We start from the raw sequence: 17,994 nt of genomic DNA, 5'->3' as shown, positions 1-17,994 counted from the left end.
AGCTCCTCTGTCTCTCACAATATATATCTTTCTATCGCCCTCTTTCTATCTCTCTCTATCTCTATCTCTCTCTACCTCTGTCGCTCTCTTTCTCTCTTTATGTCTCTCACTCTTTATCACCCACTCACTCTCTCTATCGCTCTCTCTCTATCTCTCTATTTATCTCTCTATTTCGACCTCTATCTCTGTCTCACTTTCTCTGTCACTAGCTCTCTCTCTCTATCTCTCTCTATCGATCTCTCTATTGCTCTCTCACTCTTTATCTCTCTATCTCTATCTCACTCTCTATCTCTATCTCTCTCTTTATCTCTCTCTATCTCACTCTCCCTATCTGTCTCTCTTTCTCTTTATCTCTCTCTATCTCTCTCTCTATTTCCCTCTCTCTATCTCTCTCTATCGGTCATTCTCTCACTCTCTCTCTCCATCTCTCACACTATGTGTCTCTCTCGATCGCTCTCTTTCTATCTCTCTCTCTGTCTCCCTCTCCATCTCTCTATCTCTCTCTCTCTCTATGTCTCTCTCTATCACTCTTTCTATCTCTCATTCTCTCTTGCTCTATCTCTATCTCTCTCTCTGTCTCACTCCAACTCTAGCTCTATCTCTGACTCTGTCTATCTCTCTCGCTCTCTCTATCTTTCTCTATCTCTATATCTCTATATTTCTCTGTCTATCTCTCTCTATTTCTCACCCTCTCTCTATCTATCTCCATCTCTCTCTATCTCTCTATCCCTCTCTATCTCTATCTCTCTCTCAATCTCTCTCTATCTCTCTCTCAGTTTCTCTGTATCTCTCCCTCTCTTTCTCTGTCTCTATCTCTCTCGATCTCTCTCTCGATCTCTATCGCTCTCTCTTTATCTCTCTCTCTATCTCTATATCCCTCTATCTCTCTCTAATTCCCTCTTTCTATCTCTAAGACTCTATCTCTCTCTGTCTCTATGTCTCTCTCTATCTATCTCTCTATCGCACTCTATCTGTTTATCTGTCTATCTCTGTCTCTCATTCTCTCTCTCTATCTCTCTCTCTATCGCTCTCTCTCTTTATTTCTCTATCTCTATCTCTCATTCTATCTCTCTATCTTTATCTCTCTCTATCTCTTTCTCAATCCCACTATCTCACTCTCTCCATCAATCTCTCTTTATATATCCCTCTCTCTCCCTCTATGTCTCTCTCTATCTCTCTATATATATCTCAATCAATCTCTCTCTATCTCTCTCTCTATCTCTCTTTCTACCTCTCTCTCTCTATCTCACTCTATCTCTCTCTATTTCTCTCTATCTCACTCTCTCTCTATACTCACTCTCCATTTCTCTCTCGTTTCTCTTCTCTCTATCTCTCACAATCTCCGTCTCTCTACCTCCCTCTCTCTCTCTATCTCTCTCTACACCTCTCTACCTCCCTCTCTCTTCATCTCTCTCGCTCTCTCTCTATCTTTATCTCTCCATCTCTGTCACTCTCTCTCCCTATTTCTCTCTCTCGCTCTCTATCTCTCTCTATCTATCCCTCTCTCTTTATTTCTCCCTCTCTCTTTCTGTCTCTCCCTTTCTCTATCCCTCTTTCCAACTCTATCTCTCACTCTCTATATATCTCTCTATCTCTCACACTATCTCTCTCAATCTATCGCTATCTTTCTATCTCCCTCTATCTCTATTTCTCTCTCTGTGTGTCTATCTATATTGCTGTCTTTCTATCTTTCTCTCTATCTCTATCTCTCTATCTCTATCTCTCTCTATCTCTATGTCTATATAACTCGCTCTATATCTCTCTCTGTCTCTATCATTCTATCTCTTTCTCACTACCTCTATCTCTCTATCTCTCTCTATCTCTATCTGTCTCTCTCTTTATCTATCTCTTTTTATCTCTCTCGATCTCTTTCTATATATCTGTCTCGCTCTATCTATCCGTCTCTATCTCTCTCACAGCGGAGAGCGGCGCGAGCTGGACGGAAGTGAGGTTGGAGCGCAGAGCTGGTCGGTAAGTTAAGTGATTGATATTTCAGTAGGTGTGTTCTCGACTCCAGGCCTCCCTCCCATCCTCCTCCTCTAACCTAATTTTAAAGTCCACAGGTAAGCTACTCAGTGTTCTTGTTTTCGGAGACGAGGTGTAGAGTAATGGCAGCGCAGGCAGAGAAATGTTCCTCCTGCAGGATGTTCGAGGTAGGGGTGACCACCGATACTTCTGCCGACTTCATCTGCAGGAAATGCAGTCAGATCCTGCTTCTCAAAGAACGAGTTAGGGAACTGGAACTGGAGTTGGATGAACTGAGGATTATTCGAGAGGCTGAGAGGGTGATAGATAGAAGCTACAGGGACATAGCTACGCCAGAGAACAGAGGTAGCTGGGTAACAGTTAGAGGTGGGAAGGGGAGGAAGCAGGCAGTGCAGGGATCCCCTGTGGTCGTTCCTCAAAACAATAAGTATACGGCTTTGGATACTGTAATGGTGGACGGCCTAGCAGAGGTAAGCTGCAGTGACCGGGTCTGTGGCGCGAGGTCTGGCTCTGAGACTCAGAAGGGAAAGGGGGAGAGGAGGAGAGCGCAAGTTATAGGAGCCACTCTAGTTAGAGGGACGGACAGGCGGTTCTGTGGACAGGGGCGAGACTCTCGGATGGTTTGTTGCCTCCCGGGTGCCAGGGTACGAGACGTCTCGGACCGTGTCTTCAGAATCCTTAAGGGGGTGGGTGTGCAGCCAGAAGTCGTGGTGCACGTTGGCACAAACGACATAGGTAGGAAGAGGGGTGGGGAGGTCATTCAAGAGCTCAGGGAGTTAGGCTGGAAGCTAAAAGCTGGGACAGACAGAGTCGTCATCTCTGGGTTGTTGCCGGTACCACGTGACAGTGAGGCAAGGAATAGGGAGAGAGTGCAGTTGAACACGTGGCTGCAAGGATGGTGTAGGAGGGAGGGCTTCAGGTATTTGGATAATTGGACTGCATTCTGGGGAAGGTGGGACCTGTACAAGCAGGACGGGTTGCACCTGAACCAGAAGGGCACCAATATCCTGGGGGGTAGGTTTGCTAGCACTCTTAGAGGGGGTTTAAACTAATTTAGCAGGGGGATGGGATCCGGACTTGTAGTCCAGCAAGTAGGCTAGCTGTTTGTCAGGATGTCCAAGAATGCAGGGAGGCTGTGAAGAAGGAAGCACTGACAGGGAATACTTGCGAACACCGAGATGGGAGCAAGTGCGTATACATCAACGCAAGGAGTATCAGAAATAAGGTGGGTGAACTTAAGGCGTAGATCGGTACCTGGGACTACGATGTTGTGGCCATCACGGAAACGTGGATAGAAGAGGGACAGGAATGGTTGTTGGAGGTTCCTGGTTACAGATGTTTCAGTTAGATTTGGGAGGGTGGTGAAAAAGGTTGGGGGGGTGGCGTTGCTAATTAGAAATGGTATAACGGCTGCAGAAAGGCAATTCGAGGGGGATCTGCCTTTGGAGGTAGTATGGGCTGAAGTCAGAAATAGGAAAGGTGCAGTCACCTTGTTGGGTGTTTACTATAGGCCCCCCAATAGCAGCAGAGATGTGGAGAAACAGATTGGGAAACAGATTTTGGAAAGGTGCAGAAGCCACAGGGTAGTAGTCATGGGCGATTTCAACTTCCCAAATATTGATTGGAAGCTCTTTAGATCAAGTAGATTGGATGGGGCGGTGTTTGTGCTGTGTGTCCAGGAAGCTTTTCTAATTCAGTATGTAGATTGTCCGACCAGAGGGGAGGCCATATTGGATTTTGTACTCGTAAATGAATCGGGACAAGTGATGGGCTTGTTAGTGAGTGAATATTTTGGTGATGGTGACCACAATTCTGTGACTTTCACCTTGGTTATGGAGAGAGATAGGTGCGTACCACAGGGTAGGTTTTACAATTGGGGGAAGGGTAAATACGATGCTGTAAGACAGGATCTGAGGAGCATAAGTTGGGAGCATAGGCTGTCAGGGATGGATGTCGTGGAAATGTGGAACATTTTGAAGGAACAGATACGACGTGTCCTTGATATGTATGTACCGGTCAGGCAGGAAAGATATGGTCGTGTGAGGGAACCTTGGTTGACGAGGGAGGTTGAATGCCTTGTAAAGCGGAAGAAGGAGGCTTACATAAGGTTGAGGTAACAGGGTTCAGACAGAGCAGTGGAGGGATACAGGATAGCCAGAAGGGAGCTGAAGAAAGTGATTAGGAGAGCTAAGAGAGGGCATGAAAAATCTTTGGCGGATAGAATCAAGGATAACCCAAAGGCATTTTATGCGTATGTGAGAAACAGGAGAATGACGAGAACGAGGGTAGGTCCGATCAAGGACAGTAGTGGGAGACTGTGCATTGAGTCGGAAGAGATAGGAGAGGTCTTGAATGAGTACTTTTATTCAGTATTTACGAACGAGAGGGACCGTATTGTTGAAGAGGAGAGTGTGAAACGGACTGATAAGCTAGAGGAGATACTTGTTAGGAAGGAAGATGTGTTGGACATTTTGACCAACTTGAGGATAGACAAGTCCACCGGGCCTGACGGGATATATCCTAGGATTATGTGGGAAGCAAGAGAGGAAATTGCAGTACCGTTGGCAATGATCTTTTCATCTTCACTGTCAACGGGGGTGGTACCAGGGGACTGGAGAGTGGTGAATGTTGTGCTCCTGTTCAAAAAAGGGAATATGGATAACCCCGGGAATTACAGGCCAGTTAGTCTTACTTCGGTGGTAGGCAAAGTAATGGAAAGGGTACTGAGGGGTAGGATTTATGAGTATCTGGAAAGACACTGCTTGATTAGTGACAGCCAGCACGGATTTGTGAAGGGTAGGTCTTGCCTTACAAGTCTTATTGAATTCTTTGAGGAGGTGACCAAGCATTTGGATGAGGGTAGAGCAGTGGATGTAGTATACATGGATTTTAGTAAGGCATTTGATAAGGTTCCCCATGGTAGGCTTATGCGGAAAGTCAGGAGGCATAGGATAGAGGGAAATTTGGCCAATTGGATAGAAAACTGGTTAACTGGTCGAAGTCAGAGAGTGGTGGTAGATCGCAAATATTCAGCCTGGAGCCCAGTTACAAGTGGAGTTCCGCAGGGATCAGTTCTGGGTCCTCTGCTGTTTGTAATTTTTATTAATGACTTGGATGAGGGAGTTCAAGGGTGGGTCAGTAAATTTGCAGATGATAGGAAGATTGGTGGAGTTGTGGATAGTGCGGAGGGCTGTTGTCGGCTGCAAAGAGTCTTAGATATGATGCAGAGCTGGGATGAAGAGTGGCAGATGGAGTTCAAACCTGCCAAGTGTGAGGTTGTCCATTTTGGAAAGACAAATAAGAATGCGGAATACAGGGTTAACTGTAGGGTTCTTAGTGAGGTGGAGGAACAGAGGGATCTTGGGGTCTATGTTCATAGATCTTTGAAAGTTGCCACTCAGGTGGATAGAGCTTGTAAGAAGGCCTATGGTGTATTAGATTTCATTAGCCGATGTCAGGGGTGGGTTCTTTACCCAGAGAGTGGTGGGGGCATGGAATGCGCTGCCTGTGGGAGTGGTAGAGTCAGAATCTTTGGTGACCTTTAAGCGGCAATTGGTTAGGTACATGGATGGGTGCTTAAGCTAGGACAAATGTTCGGCACAACATCGTTGGCCGGAGGGCCTGTTCTGTGCTGTATTGTTCTATGTTCTATGTTCAATGTTCTCCAATTTCTCTCTTTATGTATCTCGCTGTTTATCACCCACTCACTCTCTCTATCGCTCTCTCTCTCTATCTTTCTCTATTTAGACCACTATCACTGTCTCACTCTCTCTGTCTCTATCTCTCTCCCTATCGCTCTCTCTATCTCTCTATCTCTCTCTCTTTATCTCTCTCTATCTCACCCTCTCTGTCTCTCTCTTTCTCTTTATCTCTCTCTATCTTACTCTATCTCTCTATCTCTCTCTCTACTTCCCTCTCTCTATCTCTCTCTATCGCTCACACTCTCTATCTCTCACTCTCTCTATATATCTCTCTAACTTTCTCTCTCTCCCTCTCTCACACTATCTATCTCTCTCTAACGCTCTCTTTTATCTCTCTCTAACCATCTCTCTCTCTATCTCTATCTCTCTCTAACTTTCTCTCTCTCCATCTCTCACACTATCTATCTCCCTCTAACGCTCTCATTTATCGCTCTCTATCTATATCTCACTCTATCTCTATCTCAGTCTCCCTCTCTATCTCTCGATCTCTCTCTCTATCCCTCTTTCTATCTCTCACTCTCTCTAGCTCTCTCTCTCTCTGTGTCTCACTCCAACTCTGTCTCTATCTCTATCTCTCACTCTGTCTATCTCTCTTGCTCTGTCTATCTCTCTCTACCTCTATCTCTCTCTATCTCTACCTCTCTCTATTTCTCTCTCTATCTCTCTCTATTTCTCTCCCTATCTCTATCTCTCTCTACTTCTCTCCAACTCTCTATTTCTCTCTCCCTCTCTATCTCTATCTTTCTCTCTCAATCTCTTTCTGTCTATCTCTCTATCCCTCTCTCTATCTCTCTATATATCTCTCCCTATCTATCTCTCTGTCTCTCACTCTCTCTGCCTCACACTCTCTCTATCATTCACGCTCTCGCTATCTGTCCTTATCTCTCTCTCTATCTCTCACTCTCTCTCTCCCACTATCTCTATCTCTCTCTCTACATCTCTCTCTCTATCACTCTATATCTCTCTATCTAACTCTCTCTATCTCTCTATCTCTCTATCTATGTACATACCTCTCTATATCTCTCTCTGTCTCTTCATTATTCTCGAACTCTCTCTCTCTCTTTATCTCTCTCTCACTCTATCGCTCTCTATCTCTCACTCTATCTCTCTCTCTATCTCTCTTTATCTCTTCTCTCTATCTCGCTATCACCCTCCTCTATCTCCCTTTCTCTCTATTCCTCTCTCTATCTCTCTATACCTCTCTTTCTCTTTATCTCGCTCACTCGCTCTGTCTCTCTAGCTCACTCTCCCTCGCCCAAGCTCTCTATGTCTCTCCATCTCTCACTCTATCTCTCACTCTATCTCTCTCTCTCTATCACTCTCTCTATCTCTCTCTCTATCTCTCTCTTTCTATCTATCTCTCTATCTCTCTCTCTATCTCTCTCTCTATCTCTCTCTATCTCTCTCTCTCTATCTCACTCGCTCACTCTCTCCATCCCTCTCTCAGTCTCTCTCTCTCTATCGCTCTCTCTTTATGATTCTATCTCTATCTCTCCCTCTCAATCTCTCTCTCCATCTCTCTCTTTATGTCTCTCTATCTCTCTCTCTCTATCTCTCTATCTCTCTGTATCTCTCTCTATCGCTCCGTCTTTATCTCTCTATCTCTATCACTCTCTCTATCACTCTCTCTATCACCCTCTCTCTATCACCCTCTCTCTATCCCTCTCTCTTTATCTCTATCGCTCACTCTGTCTCTCTCCCTCACTCTCCCTCACCCTCACCCAAACTCTCTCTCTATCTCTCTCTCCATCTCTCTCTCTCTATCTCTATTTCTTTCTCTCTCCCCCCTCTCTAAATCTCTATCTCTCTCTCTCCATCTCTCTCTATCTCTTACTCTCTCTATCTCTCTCTCTCTATCTGTCTCTCTATCTCTTTCTACTTCTGTCTCTATCTCTCTCTTTCTATCTCTCTCTCTTTATCTTTCTCTATCTCACTCTCTCTATTTCTCCCTCTCTCTTTATCTCTTCTTTCTACCTCTCTCTCTATCTTTCTCTATCTATCCTTCTATCTCTCTCTCTCTCTCTTTATGTCTTTCTCTTTTTCTCTTACTCCGTCTCCCTTTCGTTCTCGATCTGTCTCTCTCTACCTATATCTCTATATGTCTCTTCCATCTCTCTCTATCTCTCTCTCTAATGCTCTCTCTCTTTATCTCACTATCTCTATCTCTCATTCAATCTCTCTATCGTTATCTCTCTCTATCTCTCCCTTTCTCTATCTCTCCCTTTCTCTATCTCTCCCTTTCTCTTTCTCTCTCTGTATCTCTCGCTATCTCCCTATATCTCTCTCTCGCTTTATCTCTCTCTCTCGCTCTCTCTCTCTTCACTCTGGCTCTCACTCGCTCTCTCCTTTGCTCTCTCTTTCCCGGTCTCTCTCTCTCGCTCGCTCGTTCTTTTTCTCTCTCTATCCCGCTCTCTCGCTCTCTCTCTATTCCTCTCGCTCTCGCTATCTCTCGCTCTCACTCGCTCTCTCTCTCTCTCGTGCTCTCTATCTCTCTTTCTTGCTCTCTCTATTGATCTCTCTCGTCTCTCACTCTCGATCTCTCCCTCTCTCAATCACGCTCTCTCTCTCGCTCTCTGTCTCTATCTCACTCTCTCTCTCCCGCACTCTGTCTCTCTCGCTCTCTATCTCTCTGTCGCTCTCTCTCTCTCTCTCTCTCTATCTCTCTCTATCTCCCTCTGTCTCCCTCCGTCTCCCTCCGTCTCCCTCCGTCTCTCTCTCGCTCTCTATCTCTCTCTTTCTCTATCCCCTCTCTCTCGCTCAATCTCTCTCTATCAATATATCTCTCACTCTCTATCTCTCTCTATCTCTCGCTGGCTCGCTTCTCTCTCCATCTCTCTCTCTCTTACTATCTCTCCCTTTCTTTCTCTCTATCTCGCTCTCTGTCTCTATTTCGCGCTCTCCCTCTATCTCTATCTCGCTCTCTCACTCTCGCTGTCTCTCTCTCTCTTACTTTATCTTTCTATCTCTCTATCTCTCTCTATCTCTCTCGTCTCTCTCACTCTCTCTATCTCTACCTCGCTCTCTCTATCTCTCTCTATCTCTATCTCTCTCTATCTCTCTCTCTCTATCTCGCTCTCACACTCTCTCTATCTCACTCTCTCTTTACCACTCTCTCTCTATGTCGCTCTCTCTCTCTCTCTCTCTATCTATCTATCTATCTATCTCTCCGTCCGTTCATCCATCCATCCATAAATCCTCCATACAGGGCAACGTCCTTGTAAACGTTTTCTGAACCCTTTCAAATTTCACAACATCTTTCCGTTAGGAAAGAGAACAGAATTGCATGCAATATTCCTAATATGGCCTTACCAATGTCCTCTACAGCTGCAATATGACCTGCCAACTCCTATATTCAATACTCTGACCAACAAAGGAAAGTATACCAAACGCCGCCTTCACTATCCTATCTACCTGCGACTCTACTTTCAAGAAGCTATGAACCTCCACTCCAAGGTCTCTTTGTTGAGCAACACTGCCTCGGACCTTGCCATAATGTGTATACGTCATGCTAAGATTTGCTTTACCAAAATGCAGCACCTCACAATTATCTGAATTAAAAACCATCTTCTCGGCCCATTGGCCATCCGGTCACGATCCTGTTGTAATCTCAGGTAACCCTCTTCGCTGTCCACTACACCTACTGAAGAATGTAGGTAATCCTCCAGCTGTGGTATTACCAACTGTATAAGCATTTCGTCTGGACTGAAATCCTCGGGCAATGAAGGCTAACATGCCGTTTGCCATTCCAACATATTGTTCCCCTGTTGCACCTTCATTTTTTATTTCAGTGACCTCTGGACAAGGACATTCAGAGTCATAGACTCATACAGCATGAAAACAGAACCTTCGGTGCAATCTCTTCATGCCTACCAGGTTTCCCAATCTGAACTAGTTCAGTTTTGCTGAATTTGACCCATATCTCTTTGAACATTTCCTTTCACGTATCTGTCCAAATGTCTTTTAAATGTAACTGTACCCGCATCTTCCTCTTCCTCTGGCAGTTCAATCCACACACGATAGACCCTCACTCCCAATGGTGCCCCTCAGGTCCATTTTAAATCTGTCTCCTCTCACCTAAAGACTGTGCCCTCGAGTTTTGAACTGCCCTACCGAAGCAAAAAGACCGTTGGTATTCAGCTCATCTATGCCCCTCATGATTTTTCAACTTCTCCAAGGTCACCCCTCCACCTCCTAAGCTCCAGTGAATAAGTGTTCCAGCCTATCTCTCCTCTCCTTATGGATGCCACTGTTGCCCCATTCTATCACTATTTGAATAATACTCTGCACTTATGTCTCTTATCACCTACTGACGTGGACAATTTCCCATTTGGACCTTCCATGTGTTTCCCAATTTACTGAGATTGTTAGTATCAATCTGAAGCCTCCTTACCTCCTCCACATCGGTCTCAATGATGCACAGGTTTGAACGGTCATCAAACCTGGATATTTACGCTTGGTTCACCCAACCAAATTGCTGACATATGTTGTGAATAACCCCATGCCAAGGACAGTTTGTGATCCGTGTGTAATACTGGGAACCTGTGCAAGATCCTGGGAGACGTATCAATCATTTAAAGGTGCTGTGTAAGTGCATAGTGTTGTGGACATTGTCGAGGTCCTGTTGTAATTGGAGACTGAGTACACATCTCCTCCTACGACCCGCCAAGAGAGCCGTGGGCATATTGCACCTATTCTGAAAGGTTGGCTATACCCTAAAACTCCTGGAAGAAACTCCAATCTTCACCTGCAAATCGTGTCCATGGGCGATAACCAGAACCTCTGCTTAATTAATGGGCAAGCACTACCCAGTACGACAGAGAGACATTTTATATTTGCTGACACGTGTGTCCCTGGATGTATGTCACTCGCGTTAATGTACTTCTGAACGGAACAGCTTGTTTTTTTATCCTTTTCATTTTTTTCTGTGTTTTCCCTACAGTACGGTTAAAGGGTGCTGACAAATCTCAAAATGCGGACACTCTGCCTGTTCCTGTTGGTGCTGCTCACAATCCCTATGTCAGATACGGCTGTACTTGATAACCGTTGCTTGGCTCACATTGTTCACCGGTAAGTGTCAGTGAAACAGACTTACCTGACCAGCTATGTCAGCTGGGGGCTGTGCTCAATCTGAGCTCAATTCGGATCCTGGTTGGCTGGTTCAGGCTGGTAAAAATGGAGAGGACACGGCAGGTATGGGGAGCACTCAGTCGCTGTGGGAAATAAGGCTCAGCCCATTACCCAGAACATTCATTACTCCATGGAAAAGGGACTTCAAGGGAAATTATTACCAGATGTCCCGGGGTCACCTCACTAAGAGTGAAATCGAAAGCATCTGCTGACCCCGAAATAAAGGAGAGATTGAAATACATCGGAGTGCGGTTTGGAGAAAACGCCCAAATACCACACACAGGAAACAATTTACTTTTTTTAAGAATCATCTCATTCACCTCTCAGTGTCCCTTTGTCTCCCTCTGCCTCTTTAGCTATTATTCCCATTTCCTGTTGGTCTGCAACTCTTTTTTTTCTCTTTTGTCTCTATCTTCTATTCCCTTGCTTTTTAGTTGCTCCACACAATGGGCAACGTTTTCACACAGAGGGTGGTACATGTATGAAATGAGCTTCCAAAGGAAGTGGTGGAGGCTGGTACAATTGCAACATTTCAAAGCCATCTGGGTGGGTACATGAATAGAAAGGGTTTGGAGGGATATGGGCCGGGTGCTGGCAGGAGGGTCTAGATTGGGTTGGGATATCTGATTGGCATGGACGGGATGGACCGAAGGGACTGTTTCCATGCTGTACATTTCTATAACTCTATGACATCCCGTTCAAGCTGATTGTTCCTAAAGCTCTCATTCATTCTGTCTCTCTCCATCACGTGTGATATCAGCATCAAATCGGGCATCAGTCAAAGAGTCTCAAAATGAAGCCACAGTGAGTTATCAAGAAGGCTAGTGGCATTCTGTGATTCATTGCGGGGGGATTTGTACAACAATGAGTAACAACGTTCTGCTTTCTGTCACATTACCCTGATTCTCTCTTTAAATCTCTCACTGATTCCAAAGTCCACCCCTTGATTCACAACCTAACTTTACTCCTTTCAGTTTCCACATGGCGTCTGGGCACCGGGCTTCTGATTATGGGAGAGGACATTTCGCCTTCCTGGTGGCTTTACCTGCTTCCCAGTGCAGAGAGACCAACTTAGATGTAGACTTGAACGCCAGGTTTTCAAAACAACCTTTTATTACCTCCGATGTGAACTTTTTCCTGAACTACCCAGGTGGAAATTACCTCGCTGTCTTCCCGAACGGCAGCAGTCATTGCCCAGAAAGTAAATTGCTGAACCCCGCCCAGATCAACAGGAACCACATCGTGGCTCAGCTTTTCCAAAATCTGCTGAATAACAGAACCCAGCACAATAATCAGCCAGTGGGCTGTATCATTCTCTACACCACCTACAGCCCATGTCTACATCACTGTTTCAGTAACACGGGGAATTGTGAGATCATCCCTGCCTTGCAAAAGTCCCCATTTCGGGACATATGGACTGAACCAGACATTCACAAGTATTTTGTTTTCAGTAAAATATTTGCACATGATGCAGATCAGAGCCGACACCAGGAAATCCGGGAAAAGCTGGCTGCAGTGGAGAATACCGGGTTTCATGTCAGAAGGTGTGATGTAGAATACCCAATCAGGTGTAAAGAATGCTCTGCACCGAAATACTGCATCGAACAGTCTCCAATAATTCATTCATTATACTAAGGGATCTAGTAATTTCTGGAATTGGGTGCCATTCGCATTCAAATACATCTATTACATTTCACATCAGTATAATAATCCAAACTTACCAACATGCACTGTCATCATTTCTGCTGAGCAGTCAATGAATCTTACCAGATATCATCAGAAGAAAAAGTCAATTATCAACTGAATAAATTCAAGAATCCCTCGCAGTCAACATCATTTCCATTCACAATCTCTTTTTCCTGTCCATCAACAAATCTGCAAATGCAACACAACACTGGTCCCACATTCTCAGTATTAGTTTTATTTCTAACCCTACTGATCACTGCAGACAGAGATAGAACATGAATACAGAATGCTTAAAGATACAGAACAAGCTTACAGGAATAGGTTGTTAGAACATAGAACAATAGGGTGCAAAACAGGCCCTTCGTTCCGCGATGTTACACTGACCTGTGAAACAAATATGAAGCCCATCTATCCTACATTTGATAAGGTTCCCCATGGTAGGTTCATTCATTCTGTCAGGAAGTATGTGATACAAGAAGATTTGGTCATCTCAATTCAGAATTGTGTGGCTGAGAGAAGGCAGAGAGTGGTTGTGGATGGAAAGTTTTCTGCCTGGAGGTCAGTGTTGAGTGGTGTCCTGCAGGGCTCTGTTTTTGGATTAGACTAGATTACTTACAGTGTTCTTGGGTCTGTGCTCGTTGTAGTTTTTATAAATGACTTGGATTATGAGGTTGAAGGGTGGGTTAGTAAATTTGCAAATGACACAAGTGTTCGAGGTGTCGTCGATAGTATAGAAGGCTACTGCAGCCTGCAGCGCGACATAGACAGGATGCAGAGCTGAGCTGAGAAATGGCAGATAGTGTTCAAACTGGATAAGTGCAAAGTGATGCATTTTGGAAGGTTGAACTGGAATGCTGAATATCGGAGTAAAGACAGGATTCTTGGCAGTGTGGAGGAACAGATGGATCTGGCTGTGCCAGAACATAGATCCCTCAAATTTGCCTGGACTTATACGAATCTTACCTTTAGCCCACTACTCTTTATTACTGTTACTCCTTTCAAAGTGAGTCCCCTCACACCTTTCCACATTAAACTCCATTTGCCACCTCTCAGCCCAGCTCTGCAGCTTATCTACATCCCTCTGTAACTTCAGCACTATACACAACCCCACTGATCTTCGTGACATCTGCAAGCGTACTAACCATTCTTCTACGCCGTTATCTAGATCACTTATAAAAAATGACAAACATCACTGGCTCCAAAACAGATCCTTGTAGTAATCCACAAGAAATTGAAATCCAGGATGAAGATTTCCTCTCAACCATCACCCTCTGTCTTCTTTCAGCGAGCCGATTTCTGATCCAATCGCTAAATCACCCTTAATCACATGCCTCCTTATTTTGATTCGGAGATGCCGGAAACTATCACTGTATTCTAACAGATGAAAGGCTTAACAGACAATCAATTCTTCAATGTATAATTTCAGTTACATCACACTGCACATTTTTGCTGTGTTACGATCGAGCCCTCCACAAACACCTGATGAAGGAGCGTCGCTCCGAAAGCTAGTGTGCTTCCAATTAAACCTGTTGGACTCTAACCTGGTGTTGTGTGATTTTTAACTCCTTATTTTGTGCATTCACCTACCTTATAAAATGCCTTACCGAAATCTATATATACCACATCTATCGCCTTTACCCTCATCCATCTGTATGGTCACCTTCTCAAAGAACTCAATACGTTGTGTGAGGCATGACCTACCCTTCACAAAACTGTTTTGACAATCTTGAAACAATTTATTACTCTCCATATGATTATAAATTCTATCACTTATAACATTTTCCAACACTTTACCCACAAATGAAGTAGGGCTGACTGGTCTACAATTATCAGGATTGTCTCTACTCCGCACCTTAAACAAGAGGCAACATTTGCTATCATTCAGTCTTCTGGCACTATTCCAGTAGACAATGACGGCATGAAGATCAAAGCCAAAGGTTCTGAAATCTCCTCCCTGGCTTCCCAGAGAATCCTAGGCGAAATCCCATCCGGCCCAATGGATTTACCTATTTTCACACTCTCCAGAATTGCTAACACATCCTCCTTGTGAACCTCAATCCCGTCTAGTTCACGAGTCTCAATCTCAGTTCTCCTCGGCAACATTTTCTGTTTCCAGTGTGTATACTGGCGAAAAATATTCATTTATTGCTTCCCTTATCTCCTCAAATTCCACGTACAACTTCCCACCACTATCCTTTTCGGTCAGAAGTTCGGAATTTTTTAAAAATATTACTGACAGTGTGGAAACTGTCCCTTTGGCCTGGCAAGTCCACACCGACCCGTCGAAGCGCAACCCACCCAGACCCATTCCCCGACATTTACACCTTCACCTAACACAAGCCGCAATTTAGCATGGCCAATTCACCTAACCTGCTCATTTGTGGATCGTGGGAGGAAACCGGAGCACCCACAGGAAACCCACGCAGACACGGGGATAATGTTCAGAGTCCACACAGAGAGTCGCCTGAGGCGGGAATTGAATGCGGGTCTCTGGTGCTGTGAGGCAGCAGCGCTAACCACTGTGCCAACATGCCGCCAACAAGCTTTGAGTTGTGTAACTCACGTCCTGACTCCCTCAAGGCTGTCCACTTCTCCAATCATAAGTCAGGAGTGTGATGAAATACTCCCTACTTGCCTTGATGGTGTAACTCCAGCAACACTCAAGAAGTTTGAAACCATCCAGGACAAAGCTGCCTGCTTGATTGGCATCATATCCACAAACATCCATTCCCTTCACCACTGATACTCAGTGTGTACTATCTACAAGACGCACTGCAGAGCTTCACCAAATATCCAGATTCAAGAGAGTACCATCCTCCCTATAAGTTAACCTCCAAGCCACTCACTATTCTGAATTGGAAATATATAACCATTCCTTCAGTGCCGTTGAGTCAATATCTTGTCCTTCCTTCTTTAACAGCAGTGTGGGTCAACCGACAGCAGATGAACTGCAGCAGTCTGAGGGGACTGCTCACCAGCTCTTTTCCCGACTGTGATTAGGGACGGGCAATAAAATGCTGGCCCAGTTAGTGACACCCACATCCTACAAATGAACAATAAGAGATAAAATGTTTGACCATTTAGTGCACTTCCTCTGGGACAGTTATGATATTCTCCTAGTTTACAGTTGTTTCTGGTATTCGTTTTGTTTGCTGTATCATTAAATCAGAAGGAAAATATTTGTCCACATCATTCCCAAAGAGTTCACTAAATCATTGTGGGGCTGGAGTGTCATGTGGGCCAGACCAGATGAGGATGGCAAATTTCCATCCTAAAGGACATGAATGAACCTGTTCAGTTGTTACATTTCTCAATGGGCGATTCATAGTCCCCATTACTGGGACTAGCTTTTTCCTTCATGGCATTGACAAAATTATAATCAGTTCCACCGGATGACCTCCTCAGATTCAAATCCCTGTCACCAGAGAATTGACCTGGCTCTTTTGGGATTCGAGACCAGCCTTTCCCATAGATTTTGCCAGACCAGTTGAGATTACCAGCACTTAGTTTATAATTCAGATCTCCATCGCTGGTAGTTTGTTTTTTCCTTGCTTTTATATCTTCAGATGGATTTACATGCTTTATGTTACAGGACAGTTTGTTCCCCGTAATTCAAAATTATGTTTTTATTTCCCACATGAAACTAATGTCTGTGTCATTACTCTCTTACTCCCCCAGGTTTGGGGAGAGCCTGTTGACTGAGGACTCCATGGATCTACAAACCTCGCCTCCCGGGGATTTATAGGGGCGCTCCCCCATTCCTGACGCACCACGTGACCTCCGCTCGGGGCTGCCGCGCGCTGTGTTTCGAACGCCCGGCCGTTGGTCGTTCAGCTCCGAGGTGCCCATGAGTGCTCGTCAGAACTACAACTCACATGCGCCACCGCGAACCAACCCTGTCGATACCAAGGTAGCCGGCCTTTACTGCGCAGTCGCTGTCTGCCAGGGCAGCATGGCTAATGTAGTCCACACTGTTCTGCGGGGAGTGAATGGCTGAGGAATGATGTGTGGAAAGAGAAATAGTTAATGTCGAGAGTCTGACCTAAATCTTGTTCAGAACTTGATGGAGCTGCTCGAAAATGCTGGACTTTGTGTTGTAGACCAAGGGGAACAGGTGGTGAGAGTGCCCATAGCTAAAGAATGTGTTTTCTTGTTGAATATTTGAGCCCGTTTCTTCCCATGTTTGTCCCTGAGAGATGATGCTGCACAGGCCAGGAATGGAGACTGAAATTTTCCAGATCTCCGTGAGACTCAGTACCATTCTACATGTGTAATTCTTACTACATGAATTTACTTTCTGCGTCTGTCTATTTCTGTGTCTCCTGTAGTTACTTGTAGTTCTTGTATCATCCAGTATCACAGTCAACCAGCCAGAAAGATGAACGACAGTGAGATCTACAGCGTTCAATAAATCCTACAGGAAAGATCACTCATGTTGGATAAAGCAGGAGACGAATTAGAGGGCTCGAATCTGTAGGCCCACAAACGTGATTTAGCTCGAGAGTTGAAGAGAGAACACAAAGGCTCATTGTCATCCTGTCATGAGAGGCCTGTTTTCACCACTGCTTTACTGAGATCCACGAAGACAGCACAGGCCACAATTGATGACTGGGATCTTCACATGCTGTTTTCATGAAGCTCAGTTCAACAAAGGTAAAAGCTGGCCCTTCATTAGAGACTGGCAATTAATCCTGATATCTTTGTATTCTATTCTGTTCTCTCATCAACACTATAATTATGTCACATCTTATGATCCTGTGTGTTTCACCTTTCTAACATCAATGACAGTCCCAATCTCTGTAACATCCTCCAGTCCCTATCTCATAGAGTCATAGACATGTACAGCAGGGAAACAGATCTTTCGGTCCAACTCGTCCATGCCGACCAGATATCCCAACCCAATGTTGTCCCACTTGCTATATCCCTCTAAACCCTTCCTATTCATATACCCATTCAGATATCATTCAAATGTTGCAAGTGTACTAGGTTCCACTACTTCCTCTATCCCACTTTCCTCATTCCTGAAGAAGGCCCGAAACTTCGATTCTCCTGTTCCTTGGATGCTGCTTGACCTGCTGCGCTTTTCCAGCAACACATTTTCAGCTACACCAGTTCCTCTGGCAACTCATTCCTAATACGTACCACCCTCTTGAGTGAAACAGTTGCCCTTTAGGTCTCTTTTCTACCTTTCCACTCTCACCCTAAACCTATACCCATTAGTTGTGGACTCCCCCACCCCAGGGAAAAGACTTTGTCTCTTATGCTATCCATGCCCCTCATGATATTATAAACCTCTATAAGGTCATCCCTCAGCCTCCGACGCTCCAGGGAAAACAGCCCTAACCAATTCAACCTCTCCCTGTAGCTCAAATCCTCCAAAATTAGAAACATCCTTGTAAATCTTATCTGAACCCTTTGAAGTTTCACAACATTTTTCCGATTGAAAGGAGACCAGAATTGCACACAATGTTGCAAAAGTGGCTTAACCAATGTC

The 17,994-nt window shown here is 44.8% G+C and overlaps 1 protein-coding gene across 1 annotated transcript; it reads left to right on the top strand.

Annotated features, from left to right (window-relative positions):
* Positions 1–10,641: 10,641 nt before the first annotated feature.
* LOC148134880 (uncharacterized) lies at positions 10,642–12,449 on the top strand. Its single transcript, XM_087985402.1, has 2 exons — positions 10,642–10,754; positions 11,789–12,449. The coding sequence occupies exons 1-2, from the start codon at positions 10,657–10,659 to the stop codon at positions 12,447–12,449; spliced, it is 759 nt and encodes a 252-aa protein (XP_087841528.1). The 5' UTR covers positions 10,642–10,656.
* Positions 12,450–17,994: the final 5,545 nt, after the last annotated feature.

The sequence above is a fragment of the Chiloscyllium plagiosum genome, unplaced genomic scaffold (genome assembly GCF_037043375.1).
Source record: "Chiloscyllium plagiosum isolate Xiang-an unplaced genomic scaffold, Cpla_swu_hap1 HiC_scaffold_52, whole genome shotgun sequence".
Classification (NCBI taxonomy): Eukaryota; Metazoa; Chordata; class Chondrichthyes; order Orectolobiformes; family Hemiscylliidae; genus Chiloscyllium; species Chiloscyllium plagiosum.
This window is presented reverse-complemented; position numbering and strand designations above follow the sequence as displayed.

Coding starts and splice junctions, on each gene's coding strand:
- LOC148134880 (XM_087985402.1), top strand. CDS start 10,657: ATGCGGACACTCTGCCTGTTCCTGTTGGTGCTGCTCACAATCCCTATG. Junction 10,755..11,788: donor TTGGCTCACATTGTTCACCG/GTAAGTGTCAGT, acceptor TACTCCTTTCAG/TTTCCACATGGCGTCTGGGC.